Source organism: Curcuma longa, chromosome 20 (assembly GCF_044706935.1).
Source record: "Curcuma longa cultivar G26 ecotype Majalengka, Jawa Barat chromosome 20, ITB_CL_G26_1.1, whole genome shotgun sequence".
In the NCBI taxonomy this organism is placed as follows: Eukaryota; Viridiplantae; Streptophyta; class Magnoliopsida; order Zingiberales; family Zingiberaceae; genus Curcuma; species Curcuma longa.
The window spans coordinates 9,526,224-9,546,783 of NC_133880.1; the positions used below are offsets into that span (position 1 = coordinate 9,526,224).

Consider the following 20,560-nt stretch of genomic DNA (forward strand, 5'->3'; position numbering starts at 1 on the left):
AAAAGTAATTAATAAAACATATATATAATAAAACCTGTACTTATATGTAAACCACGTCGATGCTTGGGACAGAATATCGAAGAAGAGATATATGTAGCTAGGTCAAGCATGAGAGACAAGAGTCCCTCAGGTTAGCCAAGAAGCTTGCCCATGAAAACCACAAACAGGCTTTTCAGAAACCAGTTAGAAACCCTAGAAGCCTCCATGGGGACAGAGGCAAGTCATTCTTGGCTACCAAAGACAGGCTCTTATCTCCATGTAAGACCTCTCTTCCTTGTCATACATATCTGTTACCTCCAAGGGCTTCTATTTATAGATGTCCAAGGCCAAGCATGGGCCTCAAAAGAAATCTTCTTAGGAAAAAAGGTTTGACCTTTGATGCATGCACAAGTTATGTATGACCTTATCTTGCATGCTGATAACCTTACTTTAGTATCTGTTCTTCCTCAGTAGACTTTCTTATCTCTTCGTTGATGAACACCAAGTTGGGGGTTGACCTTGAACAAGGATCAAATCTATGAAAAAAGATTGCTGTATTATATTGTTCCTGTACACGGTAAAGAAGCCTCAAAGAGAAGATCACATATGACTTTTTTCTCTCAAAGGAAAAGTGTGTGTGATCAGGAATATATTCTATGAAAAAATAGAAAGGTTTAGGGTTACAACATGACCCTTAGAGATCGGAATGGCCATGAAAGTCAAGTTGGAGAACAACATGATCTTTCGGTGTCCATGAACTAATTCAAATTTAGGAATGCAAATTTTGATGCATCAAGTTAGTCCTTTACAATTTTTGGTTTGGTTTGATTTAGTTTGGCTTTAGTGCAATCCACATCCAAACATGATTTTTCTATATATATATATATAATTTTTATGGAATGAAATTTCAGTTATTTGTTGTACATTTTTATGTAAATTTCATATACTTGAATTCTTAAATCCTAGTATTTAATTATTTTGTTATTGAAAATATTATTTGGTTGATTTGAATGATTCTAGATTAACTAAATCAAAATATTATTATGAAAATCAGTTAGATTTGATTAATGACAAAACTTTTCCTATAATATATATATATATATATATATATATATATATATAATATATATATATTATTGAAATTTATCCAAGTAAATTTAATTTCGACAGAACTTTTCCTATAACATACTTCAACCATATATATAGAATTTAAGACAAGGTTATATTATTAAAACAATTCACCATAACAACATAAAAAACCATTTCACATCTTGAAAACAATGATTGATCATGAGTTAAACGAAATACCAATTATCATCATTCATCACAATATCACAATACATTAACATCAAATATTTAAAAGTTTCTCATCTATATGTATATATAATTAAGAACAAATCCAAGTAGCAACATCCCCTCTGAAAATCTAGAGGCACCAAAAAAAAAAATTAACAAGGTGATCAGTACAACATCACCATTAATATGGCTAAAATTTCTAGAGTTCCTTGCTGCCTCTTCCCTTTCAACCTCTTCCCTTTCAGTTTTCTCTGTTGCTCCTCGATCAGTTGAAGCCTCAACACCTCCTTTCTCAGAAAATCTAACAAAATACTCACCCAATAAGGCGTCTCTGATCTTCTGTTCTTCAGCAATATAAGGCTTGAAATTTAGGAGAGAGTGAGAGAGAATTTTGTCCAATGATATGTCCACTTACCGTGGAGTTCATGCAAAACATTCACCAAATATAATCCTCAGATCAGATTGGATAGCTCAGTTTGGTTCTCAATTTTCTGGGGTTCAGAACATGTTAATATATATATATATATATATAGATAATCAAATATGATACTGCAACTAAGGGCACAATATATAACACAGCATACAAAACCTATTTTATATGTGCACTTAATGCAGTTAGCTAGCAACTGCGTATCCGTGATTTGTTCTTAATCATTCTCTCTCACCTGGGAACAATAAATTTGGTAGCGTATGTGAAAAATCAACTTAGAAGAAGAGATTTAATTAGGTCAAGCATGAGAGACAAGAGCCACTCAGATTAGCCAAGATGACTGCCCATGCAAACCACAGACAGGCTCTTAGAAACTAGCTAGCTAGGTATAAATAAACCCAGCTAGAAGCCTCCATGAGGGCACCGGCAAGTCATTCTTGGCTACCAAAGCCAGACCCTTGTCTCCATGTAAGACCTCTCTTCCTTGTGACACAATATTAATGGTCACCTCCAAAGCCTCTATTTATAGATCATGTGTAAAGTCATACATTAATATATCTTCCCTCAAAAGTATATTTTTAGAAGAAAAAATAATTGAGTAACATTCCTTTAGTATCTGTTCTTCCTCGATGAGCATTCTCCTCCTCCATGGAGAACATATATTCTTTCTCTCATGATCATGTTATTCTTCAGCACTGGAGATAGAAGCTAGTCAATGATTTATATGCAAAGGTTTATAGTATTTTTGGATTTGACATTCAATTATTTTGATTTACAAGAAATAGATATTTCCATATCTTTTTGGTGAGCAAAATGTTTCTTTTTCATATATTTGAGAATGATTTGATGACCATGGCAATCGGAACAAATGCAAAATAGGGAAAATGATCAAGAATTAGTTGTGTATTTTTGATCGTTTTCTTAATTTCCATTAACATACACAACCTTTCTTCGTTAATTGATGGCCTCCAAGCTAGGGGTTGACCTTCAATTAGGTACATATCAAATCTATCAAAAGATTGGTGAATTGTTCCATGAACACAACAATAATTTCCAAAAAGAGGATCAAAAGATCACATATACCTTTTTCTCAAAAAGGAAAAGTGTGTGATCAGGAATATATTCTATGAAAAAACAAGAGCTAGGTTTTGAGTCACAAGGTCATCGGAATGGGCATGAGAGGATTATCTAATGGTCATTGTTAAGATCTTAAATTTGAAACTAGTGAGTATTTGAGTGTTTAATTAAGGGTTCTTAAAGCTATTTTTTAGAAGCAAAACAAAAAAAAAATCCTTCGTCTTCTACAGTTGAGCGGTTTAGAAATGTAACTCTCAATTTTCAAAAATCATTCGTAACTCTTACCAGTGACCAGCGATTCAATTATTTTTGATTACCCAAAAAGAAAAGTCAACCCTCACATTGGAATGAGAATCCACACTTTGTGCTAAGATCATGCCATTGAGAATAATAGAATATGACCCTTCAAATAATTAAAGGCACATTTCCCTTTTTTTTTTTGTTTTTTGTTTTTGCCATGTACAAGAAGAATTGTATTTGCTCCATTATTTCACAACCACTGATTACTAAAACAAATTAATTACAAAAAGTGTCTTAAGCTGAGATAACTATGAATTACAATGATATAATCATTTGTACTTGAATTTTGGTACCTACATGACAAAAGATGACCAATTTTTTATTCTGTCGCACGTATTACCAGTTCATTTTGTATCACACATCCATGATTGGAAGGTGAAAACAATTACGATAGTCAGTTTCAAAACCTGAATATAACATTTGATGATGAAATACTGACAAAAATTGTAAGATCATGGGGCAAGATTCCTCATTTGGGTCCCCCTGCATTGAGGCCGAGAATAACTTTAATCAAATTGAACCGCAAATAGAGAAAAGAGAATTACTGAAAGTAGATATATAGAAGACATAAGTTGAAGCAGAGGACTGCAAAATCGGACTACGATACTGACGAGTAAAGTTGTTTCTAGGAACACTTACAGGTACATATCAAACACTAATGATTGCCTTTCTGCATCTTGAATCTTGAAACTGGCTTTGTGGAACTTGGAGCAGAGGACTACAAAAACAGGAACCATTAGACTTCTAAATAGACACCATCATAAGATGAATGCGTGTCTATGAAAGATGACTACGAAAGATGGGTAACTTGCATAAGTTATGCAAACAGGTTGGTTTTTATTGTTTCTGGAAGAATGACTCTTGCATTTAGGTATTTTTACCAGAAAAACATCATAAGATGAATGGAGATAACTCCAAAAAAAAAAAAAAAATCGAAGAATACACTAAAAATTCCATTTTGTAATCAAATACTTGATCACTAATACAGGAATATAGTATGCAGACATATAAAGAGTTTGGATTATCTAACAAATAGTAATTCCAGATGAATGCCTGATACATTCATCGCCTGTTTTGATATTACAAAATTCACATCTTGACCAGTGTACTCTAAGAACGATGCTAGGACTTTATGAGGCAAGTTTCTCACCGTAAGTTTTACTTGGGAAAAGATGACCTGCGCCCACATCCTCATCAATTGAAGTTGCAAGTTGGATTCATGCTCAACCACTAGATTTTTTTATTAAGGATGGAGGAAGGAAGATTTATTTTAGGACAAAATTCAAAAAGGCACACTTTTAATCAAAAAGTGTCTAATGATGCTTGTCTTAGTCTAGCACAAACCTGGATTGGTAAAGGAGCTAGAAGAGTCTGAGTTGGGTAAAATTCAGCCGAATTATGGATGGGTGGAGTTTTGTTCACTAAATTAGTTTCATAATTAAGAGGGTTGTTTTGCTGTAGTTTCTGATGCAGCTCTATTATTTTGCATATTGTGTTACTTTTGTTGTTGTGCATGTGCAATAACCATCTCTGTTGTTGATGACATTGTATAAGGACATATTGTGAGCATTATACTTCGTAGCATGGTCCAATAGACTGCACAAAGGTCACACAACATATGCTCGCAGTTGATTAAATGATATATTACTACATGCCTTATTGTTCTGTAGCATATCTTTTGTTTGTCTTAGTAATTTATACTTAAATATATTGATTATATGCATGCTACTTATGTTTACGTTATGTTTCAGATGGTGTGTTAATCATTATATGATTAATTAGTATAAACTATACAATTTATTTTGCATAGTATGAATTGCTTAGGTTGGCATATATTAAATTGATTATGGACTAAATTGGTGAAAAGTAAACCTTGCCATAGCATATTATCAATATAAATAATCTTATTTAAATTTTGATTGTATATGCCTTTGCATATCCACTCACAATACACATATTTTTAGTAGTGGGGGGTCGCTCGCATACCTTTTGCATTTGTTAGTTAGTATTTAAAACCTTGACACTAAATTTTTTATCTTTGCTTTTTAATAGTGGGTTGCTCGCGTAACTTTTGCATTTGTTAGTTAGTATTTAAAACCTTGACACTAAAATTTTTATCTTTGCACAAGACTTCCAAGATCAATCTATAACCAAGTTTCACTCAAAAAATAAATTTTGGCATTAAAATACTTAGTGAAAGACTCAGCTTCCATTTCTTTTAGCCTTTGCATTGTCATCCATGTCACCATCAGAGCATAACATCAACATATTACTAAACTTATTCTCGTCTCACATAAATATCAGAAAACTTGTTTTGTTACATTTTAAACCAACAAAGTGATTACTTCATAAAACAATATTGTATGTACTGATATCATGTATTTAGATCCCTACTTAATTGAGGATAAGAAATTGTTGCGTGTATCATACCTCTGACAGATTGGTATTTTTTTATGACTGTATGGGTTGAGGACCAATGTTATGCTCAACAATAGACCCTGTAAATGCCTACACAGAAAAAATAAGAGCATGAGCAAAAAAAACTAATCATAGAAGCAAATGATCAAACAACTATCTTGCTCTGTTCTGAGATCAAGTTAAAAGTACGGTTTTGTTATATATACAACCAGTGATTACACCTTAATAAATAACCCTCAAGCTTAACAATATATCAATAACTAGCAATATAGGACTAAACTCATTAGTTGTAGCAATTATCATTATGCATGTGATGATGATAAAAAAACATAATCAATTGTTTCATTTTTCAACATCTGTTTATATCTAACGTAATATGTTACTAGTTCAAACTATATCATATCTTTCATGAAATAGCACTAGTATCATGTATTTAAATCCCTACTTAATTAAGGATAAGAAATTATTGCGGTGTCATATCTATGACAGATTGGTACTTTTTGATGACTGTATGGGTTGAGGACCAAGATCACGCTCAACAATAGAGCCTGTAAATGCCTGTATAGGAAATTTAAGAGCATGAATAAAAAAAAACTAATCATAGAAGCAGGTGACCAACAACTATCAGTTGGTCTGTTCTGAGATCAAGTTAAAGCATTTGTCATATATACAACCAGTGATTAAACTTTGATAAATATCCCTCAAGCTTAACAATATATCAAAAATTATTAGCAATATAGAAGTAAACTCATTAGTTGTAGCAATTATCATTAAAGGAATATGTTACTTGTTCAAACTATATCATATCTTTCATGAAACAGTACTAGTATATGTATTTACTAGTATATGTATTTAGATCCCTACTTAATTAAGGATAAGAAATTATTGAGTGTATCATACCTGTGACAGATTGGTACTTTTTAATGACTGTATGGATTGAGGACCAAGATCAAGCTCAACAATAGATCCTGAAAATGGCTACACGGGAAAAATAATAGTAGGAGAAAAAAAATAATCATAGAAGCAGACAATCAACAACTATCACTTATTAAGAAAAAGGGCAGACTTTGCGACCAGTACTTGAGACTGAATTAAGTGTTTGTCTTGTAGTCTCATCGGGAGAATCCTGCAAAAAAAAAAAAACTCTATATAAATTATATCATCATCTATAAAATTATAAACAAATAAAAGTAAATAAGTACTACCATGTTATTATTTCTTGTAGCTATGGAAAATGTCTTTTGTTGTAAGAACTACATGCGAAAGGCCTCTATAAAATTATGACATGCTTTCACACTTAGGCTTTGTTTTCACAAATTTGCACATGGATTATAAACCACTTGCTTAGATTATTATTGCCTTAACTCTCCCTTTCATTTCCCTTCCTAGTTACCCATTTAAGTAAAGCCACACATTGATCTACAATGAAATCTAACTAACAACTACATAAAGAAAAATACCTCAATCATTGAAACAGATAACTGGGCATCAAATGGAGATGATGCAGCGTCGGACGAAGCTCCGGTGGCGGCTCCAACTCCCCACGACCCCCCCCCCCCCCCCCCCCCCCCCCCCCCCCCCCCCCCCCCCCCCCCCCCCAGGGAGCACGCGGATGCCTCTTTGATCGACTCGACGGTCCCAGTTTGCCGTCTGGTTGCTCCGACCGCCATCCACCGCTCCATCTCCTCCCCACCGAACTCACCGTGCTTAGCCTCCGGCATCGATCCCTTCCTGTAGAGCTCTCGAACCCACTCAACCGACCTTGTGCTGGCCAGCTTCGTCGCCTGCGGCGGCCGCTGGTCGCAGTCGCCGCCCGGCAGCCAACCGAGGCATCAAATAAGCGATTAATGAAATATATATATATATCTATATGCGATGAATTTTTTTTATAATAAAAAATTTCATCATAAATTTATCGTTGATAATATTATGAAACACATTATCAATTAATGATAAAAAATTATAACTGACAGATTACTTAATTTATAATCAGTGGCAGTTTTAATTACGACGAATCAAATATAAAATTATTATTACTAAAAAAGTTAACACTATTTTTCTAAATTTTAGTGCAACTTTATCGTAATATTAATTAGTGCGAGAAAGACTTTTTTATTCCTAATAATTAATTAATGTTGAAAATTAAGAAACCAGTAGTTTCCTAACAATGTGCGCTAATAATTAATGTTGAAAATTAAGAAAGAAACCAGTAACATCTTAATTTCTTATCTATCTGAAGGACCTAATTAAATTATTACGTGAAAATGAATTAATGTAAATGAAATCGAAACACAATCGAATCGATCGATCGATCGACAACAAAAGTAATTAATAAAACATATATATAATAAAACCTGTACTTATATGTAAACCACGTCGATGCTTGGGACAGAATTAATATCGAAGAAGAGATATATGTAGCTAGGTCAAGCATGAGAGACAAGAGTCCCTCAGGTTAGCCAAGAAGCTTGCCCATGAAAACCACAAACAGGCTTTTCAGAAACCAGTTAGAAACCCTAGAAGCCTCCATGGGGACAAAGGCAAGTCATTCTTGGCTACCAAAGACAGGCTCTTATCTCCATGTAAGACCTCTCTTCCTTGTCATACATATCGGTTACCTCCAAGGGCTTCTATTTATAGATGTCCAAGGCCAAGCATGGGCCTCAAAAGAAATTTTCTTAGGAAAAAAGGTTTGACCTTTGATGCATGCATGCACAAGTTATGTATGACCTTATCTTGCATGCTGATAACCTTACTTTAGTATCTGTTCTTTCAGTAGACTTTCTTATCTCTTCGTTGATGAACACCAAGTTGGGGGTTGACCTTGAACAAGGATCAAATCTATGAAAAAAGATTGCTGTATTATATTGTTCCTGTACACGGTAAAGAAGCCTCAAAGAGAAGATCACATATGACTTTTTTCTCTCAAAGGAAAAGTGTGTGTGATCAGGAATATATTCTATGAAAAAATAGAAAGGTTTAGGGTTACAACATGACCCTTAGAGATCGGAATGGCCATGAGAGTCAAGTTGGAGAACAACATGATCTTTCGGTGTCCATGAACTAATTCAAATTTAGGAATGCAAATTTTGATGCATCAAGTTAGTCCTTTACAATTTTTGGTTTGGTTTGATTTAGTTTGGCTTTAGTGCAATCCACATCCAAACATGATTTTTCTATATATATATATATAATTTTTATGGAATGAAATTTCAGTTATTGATAATAGTATGATAAATTAATTGCTATGTTGTACATTTTTATGTAAATTTCATATACTTGAATTCTTAAATCCTAGTATTTAATTATTTTGTTATTGAAAATATTATTTGGTTGATTTGAATGATTCTAGATTAACTAAATCAAAATATTATTATGAAAATCAGTTAGATTTGATTAATGACAAAACTTTTCCTATAATATATATATATTATTGAAATTTATCCATGTAAATTTAATTTCGACAGAACTTTTCCTATAACATACTTCAACCATATATATAGAATTTAAGACAAGGTTATATTATTAAAACAATTCACCATAACAACATAAAAAACCATTTCACATCTTGAAAACAATGATTGATCATGAGTTAAACGAAATACCATTTATCATCATTCATCACAATATCACAATACATTAACATCAAATATTTAAAAGTTTCTCATCTATATGTATATATAATTAAGAACAAATCCAAGTAGCAACATCCCCTCTGAAAATCTAGAGGCACCAAAAAAAAAAATTAACAAGGTGATCAGTAGAACATCACCATTAATATGGCTAAAATTTCTAGAGTTCCTTGCTGCCTCTTCCCTTTCAACCTCTTCCCTTTCAGTTTTCTCTGTTGCTCCTCGATAAGTTGAAGCCTCAACACCTCCTTTCTCAGAAAATCTAACAAAATACTCACCCAATAAGGCGTCTCTGATCTTCTATTCTTCAGCAATATAAGGTTTGAAATTTAGGAGAGAGTGAGAGAGAATTTTGTCCAATGATATGTCCACGTACCGTGGAGTTCATGCAAAACATTCACCAAATATAATATCCTCAGATCAGATTGGATAGCTCAGCTTGGTTCTCAATTTTCTGGGGTTCAGAACATGTTAATATATATATATATATATATAGATAATCAAATATGATAATGCAACTAAGGGCACAATATATAACACAGCATACAAAACCTATTTTATATGTGCACTTAATGCAGTTAGCTAGCAACTGCGTATCCGTGATTTGTTCTTAATCATTCTCTCTCACCTGGGAACAATAAATTTGGTAGCGTATGTGAAAAATCAACTTAGAAGAAGAGATTTAATTAGGTCAAGCATGAGAGACAAGAGCCACTCAGATTAGCCAAGATGACTGCCCATGCAAACCACAGACAGGCTCTTAGAAACTAGCTAGCTAGGTATAAATAAACCCAGCTAGAAGCCTCCATGAGGGCACCGGCAAGTCATTCTTGGCTACCAAAGCCAGACCCTTGTCTCCATGTAAGACCTCTCTTCCTTGTGACACAATATTAATGGTCACCTCCAAAGCCTCTATTTATAGATCATGTGTAAAGTCATACATTAATATATCTTCCCTCAAAAGTATATTTTTAGAAGAAAAAATAATTGAGTAACATTCCTTTAGTATCTGTTCTTCCTCGATGAGCATTCTCCTCCTCCATGGAGAACATATATTCTTTCTCTCATGATCATGTTATTCTTCAGCACTGGAGATAGAAGCTAGTCAATGATTTATATGCAAAGGTTTATAGTATTTTTGGATTTGACATTCAATTATTTTGATTTACAAGAAATAGATATTTCCATATCTTTTTGGTGAGCAAAATGTTTCTTTTTCATATATTTGAGAATGATTTGATGACCATGGCAATCGGAACAAATGCAAAATAGGGAAAATGATCAAGAATTAGTTGTGTATTTTTGATCGTTTTCTTTTCCATTAACATACACAACCTTTCTTCGTTAATTGATGGCCTCCAAGCTAGGGGTTGACCTTCAATTAGGTATATATCAAATCTATCAAAAGATTGGTGAATTGTTCCATGAACACAACAATAATTTCCACAAAGAGGATCAAAAGATCACATATACCTTTTTCTCAAAAAGGAAAAGTGTGTGATTAGGAATATATTCTATGAAAAAAAAGAGCTAGGTTTTGAGTCACAAGCTAAGGTCATCGGAATGGGCATGAGAGTATTCTCTAACATGATTTTCAAGGGTACCAATTGGTCATTGTTAAGTTCTTGAATTTGAAACTAGTGAGTATTTGAGTGTTTAATTAAGGGTTCTTAAAGCTATTTTTTAGAAGCAAAACAAAAAAAAAATCCTTCGTCATCTACACTTGAGCGGTTTAGAAATGTAACTCTCAGGGGGCGCTTGGTATAAATTCGGTAATGGGAATGGTAATGAGTTTCATTGAGGGGTTAATGGCAATGGGAATGATTACCGAATTTTTGGTGCTTGGTATAAATATTGGAATGGATATTATTCCCATTAATGTAGTTTGGTTTGGCTTAAATTATGGAATGGTAATCAATCAAAATTTCCATTTTACCCTAATATGACTAAGATCAGCAAGGCTGTGCTCGCCATTCTTAGATCTCCTTCTTGTTGTCTCCAATCTCGAGCAGATGGAAGAATTCCCTCGTGACTGATTCCTCCTCCGTGTCCAATCTTTGGGGCTTTAGTTGTTGAGTCATTTTTCTTGTCTCCGGAGCACCCGCCATTATCAACATCTCGAGCTCTTTAATCTCCCTGGCGATTAGATGAAGCTGAGCACGGTCGTGCACCACCTCTTTTACGACCTCGCTCGAGACACTTGAGGCCCTCTCGCTGCCGTTCTCCGACCACCATCTCCATCAGGGCGGTGCCTAATACCCGGGGTTCGTTCCCGTTTTCCGGCGCTCCTATCCGAGATCCGGTGAGAGACTTACTGCTCGAGGCTCTCGAGAGCTTTCCGGGAGTCTCCAGAAGGATCCCTAATTGCCCCGCAAAGCTGGAAGAACTCATCCCACCGCCGCGTGAAAGCCTCGCGGCGCCCTCCGCGATCCACGGGTCGGCCGATAATGGCATCAATTGGCCTCCGGGCGATGGATTCACCGGCCCTGGGAATCCTCCTCTGCCCTGCACCGGGTGATCCCGGGCAGCAAGGTTGGGCTTCGACGGGGAGTTCAAGGGGGTGCTGTAACACGAGCTGTGCGCGCTGTGGAGTTCAGAGACCAAGGAGATCTCACCGGAGTTGCAGATGGTTCCCATACGCCCGCTGACCGCACGCATTTCGGCGCCGTAGGAGGCCGCCAAGTGGGAGGACTGAGAAGAGACGAGGGAGCCAAGCTCTGCCTGCCGCAGATCCTGTGTTGGACGAGCGGGGGAGGACGAGGGAGGCGGCGTGGCGGGAGGCATGGGACTTCGAGAGCGACGAGGCAGCAGGGAGGGCGATCGTGGCATAGAGGGCGATCGCACGGACCGCGGGTGGGGAAGAAGAATCGCGGCAGCAGGGAGGCGATCGCCGCAGCAGGGAGGAAGGGGAAGAATCGCGGCGGATCTGGACGAAGAAAGCGGATGTGGACGAAGAAAGGTCACGGGGTATCGCCGTCCATGAGAACAAAAAAGAGCCGCGTGTGGGGAATGGGTTTAGCGATATCCGAGGGAGGAGTAGGGTATGAAATTAAGGATATCATATCCTTATTTGGATATCCATTCCTGTCTACCAAGCATTAAGAATGGGAATGAAATAGATTTCATTCCCATTCTCCTCTCCTAAACCCGCGTACCAAGCGGCCCCTCAATTTTCAAAAACCATTCCCCTCTCCTAAACCCGCGTACCAAGCGGCCCCTCAATTTTCAAAAACCATTCGCAACTCTTACCAGTGACCAACGATTCAATTATTTTTTATTACCCAAAAAGAAAAGTCAACCCTCACATTGGAATGAGAATCCACACTTTGTGCTAGATCATGCCATGGAGAATAATAGAATATGACCCTTCAAATAAATCACGGCACATTTCCCTTTTTTTTTTTGTTTTTTTTTTGCCATGTACAAGAAGAATTGTATTTGCTCCATTATTTCACAACCACTGAGTACTAAAACAAATTAATTACAAAAAGTGTCTTAAGCAGAGATAACTATGAATTACAATGATATAATCATTTGTACTTGAATTTTGGTACCTACATGACAAAAAAAAAAGACCATAATTTGATTTTGTAGCACGTATTACCCCGTTCATTTTGTATCACACATCCACGATCACGTTCCAGTGGGATTGTAAGGTGAAAACAATTACGATAGTCAGTTCCAAAACCTGAATAGAACATTTGAAGATGATACACTGACAAAACTTGTAAGCTCATGGGGCAAGATTCCTCATTTGGGTCCACCTGCATTGAGGCCGAGAATAACTTTAATCAAATTGAACCGCAAATAGAGAAAAGAGAATTACCGAAAGTAGATAGTAGACATAAGTTGAAGCAGAGGACTGCAAAATAGGACTACGATACTGAAGAGTAAAGTTGTTTCTAGGAACACGTACAGGTACTTATCAAACACTAACGATTGCCTTTCTGCATCTTGAATCTTGAAACTGGCTTTGTGGAACTTGGAGCAGAGGACTACAAAAACAGGAACCATTAGACTTCTAAATAGACACCATCAGTGACAACAAGACGAGGCACGATGGCAGGAACATTGTAGGTATGTTGGGTCAAGAAATTGAACTACGAGAGATGGGTAACTTGCATAAGTTATGCAAACAGGTTTGTTTTTATTGTTTCTGGAAGAAGACTTGCATTTGGGTATTTTTACCAGAAAACATCATAAGATGAATGGAGATAACTAAACAAAAAACAGATCGAAGAATACACTAAAAATTCCATTTTGTAATCAAATACTTGATCACTAATACAGGAATATAGTATGCAGACATATAATGAGTTTGGATTATCTAACAAATAGTAATTCCAGATGAATGTCGGATACATTCATCGCCTGTTTTGATATTACAAAATGCACATCTTGACCAGTGTACTCTATGCTAGGGTTTTATGGGACAAGGTTCTCACCATATGTTTCCCTTGGGAAAAGATGACCTACATCCACTTCATCATTAATTGAAATTGCAAGTTGGATTCATGCTCAACCATTAGATTTTTTTTATTAAGATTGGACGGAGGAAGATTTATTTTAGGACAAAATTCAAAAAGGCACACTTTTAATCAAAAAGTGTCTAATGACGCATGTCTTACTCTAGCACAAACCTGGATTGGTAAAGGAGCTAGAGGAGTTTGAGTTGGGTAAAATTCAGCCGAATTATGGATGGGTGGAGTTTCTGATGCAGTTCTATTATTTTGCATATTGTGTTACTTTTGTTATTGTGCATGTGCAATAATCATCTCTGTTGTTGATGTAGTATAAGGACATGTTGTGAGCATTATATAGAGACTTCGTAGCATAGTCCAATAGACCGCACAAATGTCACACAACATATACTCGCAGTTGATTGAACGATATATTACTACATGCCTTATTGTTCTGTAGCATATCTTTTGTTTGTCTTAGTAATTTATACTTAAATATATTGATTATACGCATGCTACTTATGTTTACGTTATGTTTCAGATGGTGTGTTAATCATTATATGATTAATTAGTATAAACTATACAATTTATTTTGCATAGTATGAATTGCTTAGGTTGGCATATATTAAATTGATTATGGACTAAATTGGTGAACAGTAAACCTTGCCATAGCATATTATCAATATAAATAATCTTATTTAAATTTTGATTGTATATGCCTTTGCATATGCACTCACAATACACTATTTTTAGTAGTGAGGTCGCTCGCATACCTTTTGCATTTGTTAGTATTTAAAACTTCGACACTATAATTTTTATCTTTGCACAAGACTTCCAAGATCAATCTATAAACAAGTTTCACTCAAAAAATGAATTTTGGCATTAAAATACTTAGTGAAAGACTCAGCTTCCATTTCTTTTAGCCTTTGCATTGTCATCCACGTCACCATCAGAGCATAACATCAACATATTACTAAACTTATTCTCATCTCAAATAAATATCAGAAAACTTGTTTTGTTGCACTTTAAACCAACAGAGTGATTACTTCATAAAACATTGTATGTACTGGTATGATGTATTTAGATCCCTACTTAATTAAGGATAAGAAATTGCTGTGTATGTCATACCTGTGACAGATTAGTATTTTTTGATGACTGTATGGGTTGAGGACCAATATTATGCTCAACAATAGAGCCTGTAAATGCCTACACAGAAAAAATAAGAGCATGAGTAAAAAAACTAATCATAGAAGCAGATGATCAACAACTATCACTTGCTCTGTTCTGAGATCAAGTTAAAAGCGAGGTTTTGTTATATACACAACCAGTGATTACACCTTAATAAATAACCCTCAAGCTTAACAATATATCAATAACTAGCAATATAGGACTAAACTCATTAGTTGTAGCAATTATCATTATGCATGTGAGGATGATAAAAAAAAACATAGTCGATTGTTTCATTTTTCAACATCTGTTTATATCTAACGTAATATGTTACTTGTTCAAACTATATCATATCTTTCATGAAACAGTACTAGTATCATGTATTTAGATCCCTACTTAATTAAGGATAAGAAATTGTGGCGTGTGTCATACCTGTGACAGATTGGTACTTTTTGATGACTGTATGGGTTGAGGACCAAGATCACGCTCAACAATAGAGCCAGTAAATGCCTGTATAGGAAAAATAAGAGTATGAGTAAAAAAAAAAACTAATCATAGAAGCAGGTGACCAACAACTATCAGTTGGTCTGTTCTGAGATCAAGTCAAAAGCATTTGTCATGTATACAACCAGTGATTAAACCTTGATTAATATCCCTCAAGCTTAACAATATATCAATAATTAGCAATATAGAAGTACTCATTAGTTGTAGCAATTATCATTATGCATGTGAGAATGATAAAAAAAACATATTCAATGTTTCATTTTTCAACATCACATTATATCTAAAGTAATATGTTACTTGTTCAAACTATATCATATCTTTCATATGTATTTAGATCCCTACTTAATTAAGGATAAGAAATTGTTGTGTGTGTCATAACTGTGACAGATTGGTACTTTTTGATGATTGTATCGATTGAGGACCAAGATCAAGCTCAACAATAGAGCCTGAAAATGCCTACACGGGAAAAATAATAGTAGGAGAAAAAAAATCATAGAAGCAGGCAATCAACAACTATCACTTATTAAGAAAAAGGGCAGACTTTGCGACCACTTGAGACTGGATTAAGTGTTTGGCTTGTAGTCTCATGGGGAGAATCCTGCAAAAAAAAAAAAAACTCTATATAAATTATCATCATCTATAAAATGATAAACAAATAAAAGTAAATAAGTACTACGATATTATTGCTTGTAGCTATGGAAAATGTCTTTTGTTGTAAGAACTACAGCAGAAACCAAGAGATGTGAAAGGCCTTTATAAAATTATGACATGCTTTCACACTTAGGCTTTGTTTTCACAAATTTGCACATGGATTATAAACCACTTGCTTAGATCATTTTATTGCTTTAACTCTCCCTTTCCTTTCCCTTCCTAGTTACCCATTTAAGTAAAGCCACACATTGATCTACAATGAAATCTAACTAACAACTACATAAAGAAAGATACCTCAATCTTTGAAACAGATAACTGGGCATCCAATGGGGATGATGCAGCCTTCTCCTTGCCAACAGATAGTTCTTTGTTACTAAAAGAATGAGCTGAATGGATAGAGGAACCAATAAAGAATCAGGATGCAATCCCATTATTTTCAATTAATTTTTGGTATTACAATGTGGAAAACTTGAAACAATAATCTAAGCAGAGAAATGCTGGCTAATCATTAGTAAATGGTTATCACAGAGAACAAGCTGTCTCAGTCTTATTGTGCTGCAAAAGATAAATTCATTGGTATAATAATTTCTTCCACCAAATAAATAAATAGTACAAGAATGCAACTTCAAGTGACACAAATGGAATTGTTATTTAACAGTTTTACTATTTATGTCAACTATTTCTAGATTAACATACAACCCAGTTAAGCTTAGGCAAACTTTCTTCACTGAAGGCATAATAAACTGAACAACCGCATGCACAGTTAGACATGTCAATGAGTCATGTCTAGGTTGAGCATGGGCCCGTATTCAGTCCAACTTGGGCATCAAAACGGTTCAATGCAGATACCAGCTAACACGAGCCTAATCATTTCATGCCAGGGCAGGGACAATTTTGTAAAAAGAAATAAAAATCATTGAAAAAATCATACAAATAGAAAAACAATATTATTTTTTTAAAGAAATTACATGACTTAAAAGTTACAAAATTTGAAAAAAAAACATATGCAAACAAACACAAACAAGTAATCAATGAGCATACATTCTAACTGTTGACTCTGACATTTATAATGTACTGCTAACTTAGACGTCTTCATCTCTAGTATTTATAGTGAAATCATATGGAATAGCTAGTAGTCAACGTCATAGTCTTCAAATTCCCCTATAAAGGGCTTGAATATTGTCCCTTCAGCTCCAGTCAAGTAGCAAGAGGAAGAACAAGTTTCCAATTGAGAACCTGGGTATGCCACACACATGGCCAGGCCACAACATAAGCTTTGACATTGTCAGTGCAACTACAAGTAGTGGGAAAACATGTCACTGATCAAGGACTTGAGCATATCGCCCATGACATAATTGGTATTTAAGGAATATGAATGTAGTCACAATGAAACCATTGGACATATGCAGCCACAGGCCTCCAGTGACACAATCCTCCCTCGTCCTTGCATCATAGTTGATATATCTATGACCTTGTTGATAATGTGACTTAGCTCCAACTAAATACCAGAACATGGTTATAAGAAATTACAAGTTTCAGACTTATGGTTGATGGGTGATAATGAGAGATGAGAAAAATGAGATGAGGGTGAAGATTGTAAAATGAGAGATGAGGGAGAATTGAGAAATTTAAGTTTTTTTAACATAAAAGAATTAAGTTTTTTTAACATTTAGAAGCATTTTAATTTTTTTTATAATAAAATGCTAGAATACCCCTATTACATAAATATTTTAATATAAAACAAGGAGGTATATCATGAAATCATATCGAAAAACCATCAAGTTCGTTCTTGTTGTGCCTAACACCGACGTCAAACTTCACTAGCTAGAGGGTCATGCCCGACCCGACCCAACACTGGACCAAGCTTGGCTCATAGGTGTGCAGTCAAGGCAAGTGTCGTGCTCAGAAAAGCTGGCTGCAGGTCATGTTGATCTCACCACATGGGTCATTTTGCTACCACCAACACAGGCCTATGAAAACATAGCTCAAGCCATGCCAGGTCACAAGCAACTCAGCTGTTGGCACCCCTATGCACAATATGTTTATTCAGAGCATATGGTCCTAGCAGTAAGTGATCGAATTTAGTTTTTATAACTACTAGAGGGAAGAGAACACTGAGATAGGAAGAGTAGATTGAGGTGCCTGAACTTCTTGTTTCCATAAGTTCTCTCTCTTACAAACAAAAATAATAGTGAATTTGGGTAGGAAGAATTCCCATTTAATTCTTCAGAAGTAACTCAAGTAAACAAACTTATAGCGCACTGCAATAAACATTAGGCAAAAAATTGTCTACTATATTCAAACTTCTTTACATGTAAAATAAAAGCAATCTACCTTGAGTAACCGTAGTTTCAGGAACAAACAACTATTGTGAAAGGTGTGTTGAAAATAATAGCAATAAAAATAGTACTATATAATAGAAAAATTAGCAGTACAAGTCACATATTATTACAACAATACTGAATAGCTAGGTGTACGAAAATAATAAAAAATGATAATAGAAGTGGAGGTATATCCATATGGTTGAAGACTTACCTTCAACTGGAAATTGCATATTCGAGTTACTCTGCAGTGAAAAAGAAATCTTTTTTATTATTACAATTATAAAAAACATGTACATACAAACACAGTCAAACACAAATAACCAAGTGTTCTCTTACAAGTGCTTCCTCCTTTAGTTGTTGTTTTGAAATGTTTCCAGTCTGATGAGAAATAAATGAACTCAGAACTTTTTGGTTGCTAGCCTTCTGTAAGGGGTCTTTTGGTTTTTGCTTTGTCTGTAAATGGTTTAGTCAATCATCTTGAAATTGAAGTCCTGAATAAAATTTAACTCACACGTGCAGAATCACCTCTATAACTTTGTATTTATGATCTGATGTCAAGAAACTATGACCAACCTCAATGTCCTCATCTTCATCTCCAGCTTTGTTACCCCCATCTCCATCATGAACCACAGTATCCTCATTCTCCTGAGTGTTATTTTTTGAAGTATTTCCGTTTTCAAGCTCCTCCATCCTCTCTAGTTCTTCTATCCTTGCCATAATTCGTGCATATTCTTCATCTTCATCAAGCTTTTGTAAATTTTCAGTCTTGCCGGAGTGTAAAGAATCTGAAATGGCTAGATTGAAATATTAGAGTGAAGCACCTCGTCTTTCACCCAAACTAGTATATATCATGTCTTGCAAATGTGAATATTTACTATGTGTATTTACACGGCAAAGTAAGTTAGAATCTCAAAAGTAGTTGCACAAAGAGAAGCATAGAAGTTGCCAAATATAAGTCCCTAGTTCATGTTCATTCCCTTATTCTCAATGACTACCACCTTGTAGGGATTCTAACCAAAATACCAACTCTACCTCGTCAGGCTTTGTTGGCAATTGACCTTGAAGTCCTATGTTGTGACCCTCTAGTAAAGGTGATTCTAGATAGCCCGGTTCAAGGCATTCCCGCTGTCACCAGGCGCCCCGGAAATACTACTAGATTCCTACCCTCTGTCACAGGGTATCTTGTTAAGGACCTTGTCCTAGTGGCCATCAACCATTAGATATCCCTTATGGGGGTTTATCACTATGTAGGAATCACTTATGGACTCGCCCGGTTCAAGGCATTCCCGTAATCACTCAGGCGCCCCGGTATACCGCCTCGGATCTCCCTACAAAGTAATCTACCCCTCATAATCATGCATATTTGCTCACACAAACATTTCATCAAACACGTTCAAGGCACAATACACATGAAACAAAGGTAAACATTTCATTGAATAGGGAAAATGTCATAAACAAGTTCGTAGAAAAGACAGCTCGAAGATCGCCTTGGAACTTCCACTGTTCGTTTGAAATCTCCCTCCCAAACCTGTCCTGTATACCTGCACACTCAAAAGTAGCATTAGAACGTTCCAATATTAGGACAGTATGAAAGAAAGCAATGTAACAGTCATGTCCGAGCTTAGCTACCAAAGCATTCTCGGACTTATCAGGTTCTGAGTCTCAAAGACTCCCTGATGATCGAGCTACCAAGGCTCACGGTCTCGAGCCGAGCTACCAAAGCTCTCTCAGACCAAACAGGAGACCGAGCCACCAAGGCCCTCCTCCTAGAATCAAGAGACCGAGTCACCAAGACTCTCCTCTTGAGATCGAGCTACCAAAGCTCACAGTCCTGAGCCGAGCTACCAAAGCTCTCTCAGACCAAATAGGAGACCAAGCCACCAATGCCCTCCTCCTAGAATCAAGAGACCGAGTTACCAAGACTCTCCTCTTGAGATCGAGCTACCAAAGCTCACAGTCCTGAGCCGAGCTACAAAAGCTCTCTCAGACCAAACAGGAGACCAAGCCACCAAGGCCCTCCTCCTAGAATCAAGAGACCGAGTCACCAAGACTCTCCTCTTGAGATCGAGCTACCAAAGCTCACAGTCCTGAGCCGAGCTACCAAAGCTCTCCCGGACCATCCCGGCCATTCGCACCAAACTCCCGACCTACTCAGGTTCTGAGCCACCAAGGCTCCCTGACATCGAGCTACCAAAGCTCACGATCCTGAGCCGGGCTACCAAAGCTCTCCCGGACCATCCGGCCATTCGCACCACACTCCCGGCCAATCCGGTCCTGAGCCACCAAGGCTCCTCCTGGACCACCTCGGAGACGAGCTATAAA

At 36.1% G+C, this 20,560-nt stretch overlaps 2 protein-coding genes and 1 long non-coding RNA gene across 4 annotated transcripts; all 3 read right to left on the minus strand.

Annotated features, from left to right (window-relative positions):
• Positions 1 to 3,268: 3,268 nt before the first annotated feature.
• On the minus strand, positions 3,269 to 5,592 carry LOC141813097 (uncharacterized). The gene is made up of 3 exons (XR_012600378.1): positions 5,513 to 5,592; positions 3,722 to 3,800; positions 3,269 to 3,565 (listed from the first exon to the last, which is right to left on the minus strand). It is a non-coding gene; the product is annotated as an uncharacterized LOC141813097 (long non-coding RNA).
• Positions 5,593 to 11,021: 5,429 nt separating this feature from the next.
• LOC141812883 (uncharacterized) lies at positions 11,022 to 11,952 on the minus strand. Its single transcript, XM_074700832.1, has one exon. It carries the CDS (start codon positions 11,914 to 11,916, stop codon positions 11,260 to 11,262), a length of 657 nt encoding a protein of 218 aa, XP_074556933.1. The 5' UTR covers positions 11,917 to 11,952; the 3' UTR covers positions 11,022 to 11,259.
• Positions 11,953 to 12,581: 629 nt separating this feature from the next.
• LOC141813982 (uncharacterized) lies at positions 12,582 to 19,151 on the minus strand. Of its 2 annotated transcripts, none has more exons than XM_074701986.1 (9): positions 18,812 to 19,151; positions 18,575 to 18,691; positions 18,450 to 18,480; positions 16,209 to 16,300; positions 15,805 to 15,861; positions 15,192 to 15,269; positions 14,721 to 14,798; positions 13,049 to 13,127; positions 12,582 to 12,896 (listed from the first exon to the last, which is right to left on the minus strand). In XM_074701986.1, exons 1-8 carry the CDS (start codon positions 18,953 to 18,955, stop codon positions 13,065 to 13,067), a joined length of 660 nt encoding a protein of 219 aa, XP_074558087.1. In that variant the 5' UTR covers positions 18,956 to 19,151; the 3' UTR covers positions 12,582 to 12,896; positions 13,049 to 13,064. The 2 variants fall into 2 exon arrangements, with proteins under 2 accessions (XP_074558087.1, XP_074558086.1); XM_074701985.1 differs by having other exon boundaries at positions 18,764 to 19,151.
• Positions 19,152 to 20,560: the final 1,409 nt, after the last annotated feature.

Excerpts from the sequence above, each read along its gene's own strand:
- LOC141813982 (XM_074701985.1), bottom strand. The coding sequence starts at position 18,955 with ATGGCAAGGATAGAAGAACTAGAGAGGATGGAGGAGCTTGAAAACGGA. Across the intron at positions 18,481-18,574 it reads AACTAAAGGAGGAAGCACTT|AGTAACTCGAATATGCAATT; the intron begins GTAAGAGAACAC and ends TTTTCACTGCAG. Across the intron at positions 13,128-14,720 it reads AAAATACTAATCTGTCACAG|TCCTCTGCTCCAAGTTCCAC; the intron begins GTATGACATACA and ends CTGTTTTTGTAG.
- LOC141812883 (XM_074700832.1), bottom strand. The coding sequence starts at position 11,916 with ATGCCTCCCGCCACGCCGCCTCCCTCGTCCTCCCCCGCTCGTCCAACA.